The sequence below is a fragment of the Pongo abelii genome, chromosome 4 (assembly GCF_028885655.2).
Source record: "Pongo abelii isolate AG06213 chromosome 4, NHGRI_mPonAbe1-v2.0_pri, whole genome shotgun sequence".
In the NCBI taxonomy this organism is placed as follows: Eukaryota; Metazoa; Chordata; class Mammalia; order Primates; family Hominidae; genus Pongo; species Pongo abelii.
Genome location: NC_071989.2, coordinates 73,895,653 through 73,908,071, shown reverse-complemented (window position 1 = coordinate 73,908,071; position 12,419 = coordinate 73,895,653). Strand labels below are relative to the sequence as shown.

At 34.2% G+C, this 12,419-nt stretch overlaps 1 protein-coding gene across 2 annotated transcripts in view; it reads left to right on the top strand.

The window, feature by feature from the left end:
• SREK1IP1 (SREK1 interacting protein 1) overlaps positions 1–12,419 on the top strand; it is a 50,519-nt gene that overhangs the window by 29,352 nt on the left and 8,748 nt on the right. Inside the window, exon 4 of one of the 2 annotated variants that reach the window (XM_054556406.2) lies at positions 11,134–11,206. The exons of the other annotated variant lie outside the window; for it this stretch is intronic. Within the exon in view, the coding sequence (XP_054412381.1) occupies positions 11,134–11,206 (73 nt within the window). The remainder of the gene's footprint in view (positions 1–11,133; positions 11,207–12,419) is intronic. 2 annotated transcript variants of the gene reach the window in all.

Below are 12,419 nucleotides of genomic sequence, written 5' to 3'. Positions count from 1 at the left end.
TAGACTGGGACACACTAACCATAGCTGAAAGCAGGGAGGAAGTTAAAGGCTGAGAACTTTCTTCACCTATTTGGTTCCCAGACATATATCACAATTAGTCTAGGAAATACTTCACTCAAATGAGTCCCAGAAAGAAAATTTCCAAAAACTGAAGGACTTTAGTTTACAGTTGAAAAGGTTTCACAAGTACCAAACACAGAGCTAAAAATAGACCCACACAAAGGCACACCATTATAAAACTTCATATCACAGGGAACAAGGAAAATATAATCCAGGCTTCCAGGATCAGGGATTAAACAAGTCATCAGTCAAAGATCAGGAGTCAGAATAGCTTTCCACTTCTCTAAAGCAGTCCTGAAAGCTAATAGATGTGGGGAATGCCTTCACATTTTGGAAGGGAAATTATATCCAAGTCAAAATAATATTCTCAACCAAATTATTAGCCAAGTGTGAAAATAGAATAAAGTTGTTTTCAGATATCTTCATTTTAGGTTGATTTTTATATATGGCATGAGGTGAGGGTACAGTTTTATTCTTTTGTATGTGGATATACACTTGACCCAAGACCATTTGCTGAAGACATCCTTTTCCCATTGTGTGTTCTTAACACCCCTCTTGGTCAGTTCATCATATATGCATGGGTTTATTCCTGGACTTCCTATTCTGTTCCATTGGTCTATGTGTCTGTCTTTATGTCAGTACAATACTATTTTAATTACTATAGCTGTGTAATATATTTTGAAATCAAGGAATGTGATGTCTACAGCTTTGTTCTTCTTCAGATTGCTTTGGCTGTATGGGGTCTTTTGTGGTTCCATATACATTTTTGGATTATGTTTTATATATCTGTCAAAAGAGCCACTGGGATTTTGGTAGGGATTCCATTGAATCCATAGATTGCTTTAGATAATGTAGGCATTTTAACAATATTCTTTCAATCCACGAGCACATATATTGTCAAATGCTCTTTCTGCATCTATTGAAATATTCATTTGATTTTTAGCCTTCCTTTCTTAATGTGGTGTTTCACATTTATTGATTTGCATATATTGAGCCATCCTTGTATCCCATGGATGAATCCCACTTGATCATAGTGTATGATCCTTTTAATGTGCTGCTGAGTTTGGTTTGCTAGAATTTTGCTGAAGATTGTTGCATATATGTTCATCAGGTGTATTGGTCTGTAATTTTATTTTCTTAAGTTACCTTTGTCTGGCTTTGGTATCAGGGTGATGCCAGCCTTGTAAAATAAGTTTGAAAGTGATCTCTTCTCTCCAGTTCTTTAGAAGTGCTTTAGAAGAATTGGCTTAATTGCTCTTTAAATGTTTGGTAGACTTCACCAGCAAAGCCATCTAGTCCTGGGCTTTTCTCTGTTGGGAGGATTACTGACCCAGTGTCTTTACTTGTTACTGGTCTGTTCCTATTTTCGATTTCTTCATGATTCACTCCTGATACATTTTATGTTTCAAGGAATGTATTCTTGTAAGTTATCCAATTTGTTGGCATATAAATGTTCCTTGTATTCTCTTATATAGTTATATATTTATATAACACCCCTTTATATTTCTATGACATCACTTATACTTTCTTTTTTCAGTTCTAATTTTGGTCGTATCTTTTTTTCTGAGTTAGTCTAGTTAAAGATATGTCAGTTTTATCTTTTTATTAAAAAACTCTTAGTTTCTTTGAGCTTTTCTGTTGTTTTTCTAGTCTCTATTTCATTTATTGTGTTTTTTTTTTCTAGTTTCTTAAAGGTATAATGTTTGGTTGTGTTTTTTTGAGATCCTTCTTTTCTTTTTTTTTCTTTTCTTTTGACAGACAGTACGAACCACCTCACTTTGTCCTCTTCTTTCTTGATAAAATCATTTATCATATAAATTTCCCTTTTAGTACTGCTTTTGCTGAATCCCATAAATTGTGGTGTGTTGTAATTTCATCTATCTCAAGATTTTTTTTAATTTCTCTTTTGATTTCTTCTTTGACCCAATGGTTGGTCAGGTGTGTGTGGTTTAATTTCTACATGTATGTGAATTTTCCAGTTTTTCTTTCATTACTGATTTACATTTTCATACCATTGTGGTCAGAAAAGATATTCAATATAATTCCAGTCTTCTTAAATTTGTGAAGACTTATTTTGTCGCCTAACATGCTCTGTTCTGGAGAATGTTCTGTGTGGTTAAGAAGAATGTATTCTGCTGGTGTTGGACAGCATATTCTGTATATTTTGTTTTTATTGGAACCAATTTCTCTATAAAACCTAGTAAGTGAACTCCTTATCCATCATTGCTAAGTGGAAGAGGAAATTATTCCCATTGCTACTGTTTTATTTCCTTAGTTCTTTATAACTTTTTGGGGACATGTTTGCAGTAGTTAGTCTGAAATTATTATAACTCTAGAAAAAAAAAGAAGAGAGACAACTACTAAAAGGAAAGCTAAAGTGACAATTTTAATGTCAGACCAAGTAGATTTCAAAGCAAAGAATACCAGGAATAAAGAGGTTTTTTTTCCTAATGATAAAAGGGTCATTTGGTCAAGAGAATATAAAAATTCTAAGTGTTGGCCTGGCATGGTGACTCACACCTGTAATCCCAGCATTTTGGAAGGCCGAGGTAGGCGGATCACCTGAGGTCAGGAGTTCGAGACCAGCCTGGTCAACATGGCAAAACCCCATCTCTACTAAAAATACAAAAACGTAGCCGGGCATGGTGGCGCATGCCTGTAATACCAGCTACTCGGGAGGCTCAGGCAGGAGAATCACTTGAACCCGGGAGGCAGAGATTGCAGTGAGCCGAGATCACGCTACTGCATTCCAGTCTGAGCAACAGAGTGAAACTCCATCTCAAAAAAAAAAAAAATTCTAAGTGTTTATGCACCTACTAACAAATATCTGAAACAAATCCTGGTATAACCATAGATAAAAATTCTTATGGATACACAAATTTGCAATTATAGCCAGCGATCTCAACACCTTTCTCATTAACTAATGGCACAAGTAGACAGTAAATCTGTGAGGACATGGAAGACTTGAGTAACACTATCAACCAACTTGACCTATTTAACCTTTATGTAACACCTCACCCAACAACAGCAAAATACACATTTTTTTTTTTTTAAGTGTACCTATCAAGATAGACCTGATTCTGGGCCATAGCAGAAAGCTACTTAGAAAATTCCCAAATGTTTATAATTTAACGTAATTGTAAATAGTCTATTGGATCAACAAAAAAAGAGCAAAAGAAAATTAGAAGGTAATTTTAACTGAATGAAAATAAAAACGCATTTGTGGTATGCCTCCAAAGAAGTACTTAGAGACAAACTTACAATACTAATCTATGACTTCAACTTCCACCTTAACAAACTAGAAGAAAGAACAAATTAAACCCATAGTAAGCAGAAGAAAGGGAATAATAAAGATCAGAGGTGAATCAATGAAATGGAAAACAAAACTACAGAAAATCAATAAAACCAAAAACTGGTTATTTGAGAAGGTCCATAAACTGAAAAATCACTATCCAAACTAATGAGATTTTAAAAAGAGAAAAAGCATATATTACTGATATCAGAAATGAGAGAATTGATAACACTACAGATCATATGGATATAAAAGGGAGAAGATAATGTTTTAAAGAACTTTATGCCAATAAATTGGATAACTTAGATAAAATGGACAAATTACTTGAAAGATACAAACCAGCAGAAGTTTGAAGAAGAAATCTAAAATATGAAGAGTACCCTCGTATCTCTTAAGTTAAATGTTTAGTTTAAAAACTTTCAGCAAACTTCATGCCCAATGGCTTCTCTAATGAGAAAACATTTAAAGGAGAAATAATACAATTTGTACATAAAATCTTTTTAAAAATTGAAGGGAGGAGAGTATTTCTCAACTCAATTTATAAGACCAGCATTACCCTTATAACAAAACCAGATTAAGATATTACAAGAAAAGAAAGTTACTTATTAATACAGATGCAAAAATTCTTAAGAGAATTTTAGCAAATTGAATCCAGCAGTATATAAAAAGTATAATATGACTAAGTTGGTTTTATTTCAGGAATACATTTGTTTTACATTCAGAAGTCAGTGTAATTCATGATATTTAAGAGACTAAAAAAAAAACCTATATTATTGTCACAATATTTTAAGAAAAATTGTTCAGCAAGTCCATCATATACTTCTGATAAAAAATTCTGAGCCAATTAGAAATAGAAGAGAACTTCATTAACTTCATACAAAATCTATAAAAAACCAAAATGTTACATCATACTTAATGATAAAAGACTGAAGGCCTTCCATAACATAAGAAACAAGGCAAATATGTCCACTCATACCACTTCTACTCAACATTCTGCTGGAGATTCTAGCCACTGCAATAAGGTATGAAAAATAAAGGCATCCAGATTTCAGGAAAGAGTTTAAAACTGTCTTTTTTTTGTAGATGAAATGATCATCTATGTAGAAGTATCTACAGAATCTTTCAAAAAAGCTTCTAGAACTAATAACTGAGTTTAGCAAAGTTGCAAGAGTCTACAAGATCAGTTAGCAGAAATCAATTTATTTCTGTACCCTGGCAAGGAACAATCAGAAGTTAAAATTTTACAGATATCTTTTACAGTAGCATAAAAAATGAAATACTAAGAATATAAATCTGACAAGGTATGCAAGACTGAAACATATTTTACAAAATATTGTTGAGGGACGTTAAAGAAATAAATAAAGATACGCTATATTCATTGAGTGGAAGTTTCAATTTTAAAAGAAATGTCCCTTCTCCCCAAGCAGATCTATAAAAAAAAAAGCAATCACAATCAAAATTCCAGCAGGCCATTTGAGAAACCGACAAGCCAAGCAAGACCTTATCTCTAAAAATAAAAATAAAAAAAAAATTGACAAGCCAATTCTAAAGTACTTGTGGAAATGTAAAGAACCTAGAAAAGCCAAAACACTTTCAAAAGGATTAGTAAAATTGAAAAACTAACACAACCTCATTTCAAGATTTATTGTAAAGCCACAGGTAATCATGAAAGTGTAGTATCAATGTAAAGATAGATCAATGGAACAGAATAGACCCATACATATGTGATAATTGATTTTTTTAATCGAAATTTTTATTTTGAGAATATTGTAGATTAACATGTAGCGGTAAGAAATCACATAGAGACCCCTTTTGTCCCTTACCTGGTTTCCCTCAGTGGTAACATCTTCGAAAAGTATAGTTTCAAAGCAGGATAATGTCTTTGATACAGTCTACACAGAACATTTCCATCACCACAACGACCATTCATACTGTCTTTTGATACCTACATCCACTTTTCTCTTGCCCTCACCACCTTCCTAAGCCCTGTAAATCAAAACTTTGCTCTCTATTTTTATAATATTGTCATTTCAATAATGTTTTGTAAATACTCTTACAGTATGTAACCCTTCTGATGAGCTTTTTTCACTAATTATAATTCTCTACAGACTGACTAATTCGTTATTTTTTATTTCTGAATAGTAGTGTATATTATGGATATACTACAGTTTGTTTAAGTATTTATCCACTGGATTGTCAGTTTGGGGTTATTATTAATAAAACTGCTATAAACAGGATTTGGGTGAACTTAAGTCTTTATTTCTATGAGACATATGCCCCAGAGTAAAATTGCTGGGTTGTTATGGCAGTTATATGTTTTGTTTCCTAATAAACTGTCAAACTCTACAGTGGCTGTACCATTTTACGTCCCTACGAGAAACGTATGAGTGACCAGCATTTGGTGTTGTCACCAGCATTTTTGTGCTTAGCATTCTAACACATGTGTAGTTATAGCCCATTGTGGTTTTATTTACATTTTCCTAATGGCTAATGATGTTATACATCTTTTCATTACTGTTGAATGTTGAGTTCTGAACATACGTATATGTGTGTGTGTATATATATGTGGGTACATGTGTATATTTTGTATGTTCTTTATACATGTTGATATTCTTTATACCATTCTAGACACTAGTCCTTTGTCAGATACCTGTTTTGAAAATATTTACTCCCAGTATGGCATTTGTCTTTTTTATCCTCTTACCAGGTCTTTCACAAAGCAGTAGTTTTTAATTTTGATGAAGTCCAATTTATCGGTTTTCCTTTTATAGACTGTGCTTTTGGTGTCAAATATAAGAACTCTTTGCCTATGCATAGATCTGAAAAATGCTCTTTTTTTTTTTCTAAAAGTTTCATGGTTTTAATTTTACATTTAAGTCCATGATAAATTTTGAGTTGATTTTTATGTAAGCAGTGAGGCTTGATTTATTTTTTTCTATGGGTGTTCAGTTGTTCCAACACCATTTCTTAAAAAGTGTCTTTCCTGCATTAAATTACTTTGCTTTTCTTTTTCCCCCCCAAAAAATCAGTTGGTTCTATGTGTGTGCTCGTTTCTGGATTCTCTGTACTGTTTCATTGATTAATGTGTCTTTGCCTCCACTAACACCACATAGTCTTTATTTATATAGCTATAAAAGGTCTTGAATGGGGATACTAATTCTTCCCACTTTATTCTTCATCAAAATTGTTCAAGCTATTTTAGTTCCTTTTCATTTCCATAAAAATTTTAAACTCCTGACTATATTTACAGAAAGCTTTGCTAGGATTTTGAATAGGAATTGCATTAAATATGTATATCAGTTTGGGGAGAGTGGACGTCATTACTTTGTTGAGTCTTCTGATCCATTAACATGATGTGTCTTTTTATTTAGAACTTCCTGGATTTCTTTCATCAGCACTGTGTAGTTTTCAGCATATAAGTCCTATACATGTTTTATATACTTTTTTGGAAAATTATAAATGATACTGTATCTTTAATTTTGTTCTCTGCATGTTCATTGCTAATAAAAATAAATTGATTTTTGTATGTTTATTTTTTCTTCTTGCTGAACTCACTAATTCTAGATTTTTGTAGACTCCTTGGGAATATCTGTGTAAATTGTCATGTCATTTGCAAATACGAACCTGAGCTGATAGAGTGTTTTGTTATTTCCAAGTATTTCATGTAATTGAAATAGGTGAGCTTCAAAAATCATTTATTCATTCTGCTTAAATAGTATAGAATCTTTCCCAGCATTTCATCACTTGCATTGTTTTAGTACTTCTCTCATAATGGAGAGAAGTTTTTCAGGACAAATGGCATTGACCAGTTTTCTAAAAAGCTGTTGGCATAACTGACAAAATCCTGGATACTAGAAATAGAGATAAGTAGCCTATAGTACTGATTTGTACAATTTCTGAGTCTCCAGATGTACATTGTCATTGGATGTGACTTTTTAAAAAATGCCTTATTTCCCCCATCCTTTTTTCTTCACTTGCCTTTAATCATTTTTTCCAACTTAGTATGCCAACCATTGACACCTTAGCTGATAGCACGCAAGAAAGAGGTGGCCAGCGCCACACCCAGAAAGGAAGAGAGATAACTGAGAGCTGGAAGGCATTAAAAATAGTTCTTGGAATTTCAAGACTGCTTTCCTTCTTAATACATTTTATCTTTGGTCTGGCCATTTTTTTTTCCTTAATTACATTTTTAGTTCTCTAAACTACATACTTCTCACTGATTGTCTTTAATAACCCACATTTTTTATATGTTCAAGACATCATCAACATATTGTCTTAGCAAAATGCCCTTTTGAGGCTCCTGTCATTTGGCTTTCCTGCTTCTTCCCATTTTTATTGTCTTCCTATATCTAGTTCAGGCCATTCCTCACAATTATTTTAAGACTCCTGTCCTTTTTTTTTTTTTTGAGACAAGGGCCCACTCTGTTGTCTAGGCTGGAGTTCAGTAATGCAATCGTGGCTTCTGGAATCACTGCAGCCTCAAACTCCTGGGCCCAACCAATCCTCCGCCTCAGCCTCCAGTGTAGCTGAGACTACAGGCATGTACCGCCATGCCTGGCTAATTTTTTTTTTCTTTTATAAAGACATGGTGTCACTATGTTGACCAGGCTGGTTTCGAACTCTGAGTCTCATGCGATCCTCCAGCCTCAAACTCTCAGTTGTCTTATTTTTCATCTCAAGTCCTCTCATTGTTCTTAGAGACTTTCTTAGATGACCTGTGAATGACCTGACAACACCCTAACTCATCTTCTCCACCTTATCGTTGAAAATGATCTTTTCTGTCTCTTCACCTTAGCCTCACATTTCCATGATTGCACCCTGGACCTTGTTCTCAGCCTCCAAAATTAATGTCATACACTCTACGCTTTTTACTCCAAGTTCTTATCTTTCCAGTTTATTTAATGTAAAGACCCTCAGGCTATTGACCCACCACTTTCATTCAGTTAGTCTTCCCTTTATCTAGCTTAGATTCCATCATACGTTATCATAATTATTCTTTTGTAAATATCTGTAACTGCCTTACTCCTTTCTTTATCTTTTACCCTTATCTAGCAAAACCCCATATATGGATGAACCTCTCTTTGCCTTCTCCATGCTGATCCCCTTACAGCAGTGCAAAGGTGAAGAGGCAGACTGGTGTTTCTATAAATTCATGATCCCTAATCTCAGCTTGCATTTATTTTTGCAAGTTCACTCCACATACTTATTTTATACCTTTTCCACTTCTCCCTTCCTCCTTCGGCTAATGACTCCCTCTTTCATTGACAAAATAGAAGACATCAAATGAGAGCATCTTAGCTTCCAATTACTGAATCCACAAATTTGCATGTATATATCCATCTTTCTTTTCTTTCCTTCAGTTAAAATGGAAGGACTGTCCCTCCTTTCAAAGGCGTGCCCTACCATAATTGCTATGAATTCTTTTCTTCAAGAATTTTATTCCTTCAGTTATCCCCTCTCTGCATCATCATTTCAATCAGCATCAATTTTTTTTCTTGTTTTTCCCATCGTTCTTCCCTAGATCCTTTGCATCCCTCTAGCTAACATTCCATTTCTCTGCTGCTTTCTAGCTAAACGTCTCATCAAAGTTATTTATTCTTACTTTCTCTACCTTTTTATTTCCATTTGTTTTTCAGTCCACTTGTCAAGGTCTTTAATTACTTTTTGCCAAATCTATTTGACGTTTTTATATCCACATTCTAATTGGCCTTTAGGTACTATTTGATAGGTAGCCCCTCTCTTCAACATTCCTACTTCTTGGTTCTGGTATTCTTCCAACCCTGTGGCCCTTCTTTATCAGTCTTTTTGACAGCTCTTCTTCTTGCTCTTCTCAGCCCGTAAATGTTGGAGTTCCTCAAGATGCAGATGATCTTCCTGGGCTTTACTCCCTGTATTTTTTTCTCATCATTCTCTTACTAAATGATTTTATTTATTCCCCATAGTTTTAAATACTATCTATAAGCTGATTAGTGTGTGTGTCCAGACTAATCTCTAAACTTCAGAATCACATACCAAACTACCTACTTCAGTTACCTACTTGGATGTCAAACAGGTCTTTTAGATCTCAAATGTCTAAAATTGAAATCTTTACTTCCCACCCACAATTGTCCTTCAGGCTCCTACCCACTTCCCACCAATCCACATTTTAATCAGTGGCACTGCTTAAAACCTGGTGGTCATCCTTGATTCCTTTCGTTCCATCATCCTTCCCACACACATATCACCTCCACTGCCTTTATTCAAGACACCACTATCTCTGGTCTGCACTACTCCAGTTACTTTATTATTCCCCTGCCTTTTCCCCTTAGCCCTTTCCAATTCATTTACCTTGTAAGTCTGCCGATCACACAGTTCATCTCACTTAGAATGTAAAATCCTTACTGCCGCCTTCATTGTCTTGAATAAGCAAGTTCCTGCTTACCTCTCTGGCCTCTCATTTTAAGGTATTCTACATGTATTTATGATATTGTTCATCTGTTCTCATTCATGTTCATTCTTATTCATAGTTGCCCCTCCCCTTTTATCTGCAACAACCTCTTCTTAGTTTCTAGAATGCACCAAACTCTTTTTGCCTTGGAGCTTTGGCACCAATTTCCTCTTCCTGACATGCACTATCCTTGCTGTTCACTTAGAATGCTATCTTTGCCTGTTAATTTTCTTTCTCACCACTTAACTATAAGTTCCCTGTGGGCAAGGATCATGCATAGCAAAGACCCAGTACATAGCACAGGACTTGACACATAAGCATTTAGTAAATATTTGTTGAATAAAGTGTGGTCAATAAGAATCTCCTAGGACTTTATGAGACAAACTGATGTCTGTTCTCTACCTTGCCAAATAACTCCAAGGCTTCCTCCCGAGTAGCTGGGATTACAGGCTCCTGCCGCCACGCCTGGCTAATTTTTTGTATTTTTAGTAGAAATGGGGTTTCACCATGTTGTCCAGCCTAGTCTCAAACTTCTGACCTCATGATCCACCCGCCTCGCCTCCCAAAGTGCTGGGATTACAGGCATGAGCCACCGCGCCCAGCCTGCTTTTTCTTTAAATGTATGTAAACAAGTTCTGTCACCCAGAAATACTTCTTATATGTACAGAGATTTCCATTGCTTATTGTTTCTAACAATGAAAGTAGAAATTGATAAAATATGGTTAATGGGAACACTATTCTGTGTTTAATAATGATATTGATATATATTTAATGACAAAGGTAAATATCTCCTATGTTAAGTGAAAAAAAAAGCTGCAAAATATATGTGACAGTACATTTTTCAAAGGCAAAAAATACTTGGAACTTACATGCAACTATGTGTTTATGAGTAAATGTGTGTGTATTTGGTTTTATATAAAGAATGCCTACAAGAATACACACCAAATAGTGTATTTAAAAAACAAGTTAGAGAATAATACGTATTGCATGATCCTAATTTTGTTGCAAAAGAAAATTTTAAAACTGTGCACTGTTGTAGTATTCTGCCTTTTAAGGCCCAAACGGTACCCATCAAACCACTGGCATTGATATCCTATGGGAATTAGAGGTGGGGTACTTGCATTTTTTTACCTGATGGACTTAGTATTTGAAATGTTTATAAAAAACATTTAATACTTTTATGAGTTTTTTAATGGATAAAGATAATTAAGAAAGGGGAAAATTATTACAAAAGAAGTACAATATCCTAACCAGTGAAATTCACCAATAGCTAAAATTTTAACATATATACGTGCCATATTAATATATAGAATCATGATGACCAGATTTTTTTCATCTCACCTCTCCCCCACAGGAATAAATGAAGAAGAGGAAAAGAAAAAAGAAAAAAGCAAAGAAAAAATCAAATTGAAAAAAAAAAGGAAAAGGTATTTTTTTAACAGCATTTTAAAAAACAAAGCAGGCCTAGGAGTTTAGGATGGATTATAAAATTTTATTTTTTGTGTATAATACAGTTAATTTAATATTTTTTGTTCAACAACTAAGCTTTTCATTGAGCTTAAGTTTAAACTCTTAATATATATTTTGTCTTCATATACATGAAATTGACTAAAATATTTGTATTCTTGTAATATTACCATGGCTAATAAATTAACTTATTAATAGAATTTAATAGAACTTGTCATGCTGTCCAGGTGCGATGACTCATGCCTATAATCCCAGCACTTTGAGAGGTCAAGGCAGGAGAATGGCTTGAGCCCAGAAGTTTGAGACAGGCTTGGGCAACATAGGGAGACCTCATCTCTGCAAAAAGGAAAAAAAAAATTATCCAAGTGTGGTGGCATGTACCTGTGTTCCCAGCTACATGGAAGGCTGAGGTGAGAGGATTGCTTGAGCCCAGGAGATGTGATCACACCACTGTACTCCAGCCTGGGCAACACAGCAAGACCCTATCTGCCCCCCGCCCACCAAAAAAAAAAAATATATATATATATATATATATGTAATTATATGCACATACACACATACATACACACACCTTTGTATTTATATATATTTAGCATGACAATTTCATATATATATATATATGGTGGCTGATATGGGTTGTGAAAGACCTGAAGGAATTTTTAGCATCACAACTTCCTTCCAGTCTTCAGCCACCTGTGCATTTTTACTATTAACTCTTTTAAAAACTAACTGGTTAAAGAAATTATTGAAAGTAGTAAGTGGCCACTTCTCTTGTTAATGAGTGCAGTTTCATTCGTACTAGCATAAATTTGCACATACAGGCATTTTTTAAAAGCACTTAACCATAATTATTTCTAGTTTAGATCCAGTTCTCATACAGAATAGATTGTAGAAACCAGGGGCTGCCACTTTGTAGTTTTTATAGAGCATTTAATACATGTATTTTAATATTTCAGGTATCTTATAAATTGGAAAAGTAGCCCACTTTCAAGTGTTAAGAGTTAACTAATAATCTTTAATATAAAAACAAATAGGAATGTAGAGCTCAGGGTTTTCTGTTAACGTATTATTAAATCATTTGTTCTAGCACAGCAAGATGGATTGCTCATAGGAAACGATATCTGATAGTCTTCCAAATTCTGATACAGATAGTTCCCAATTTATGTGGTTTGA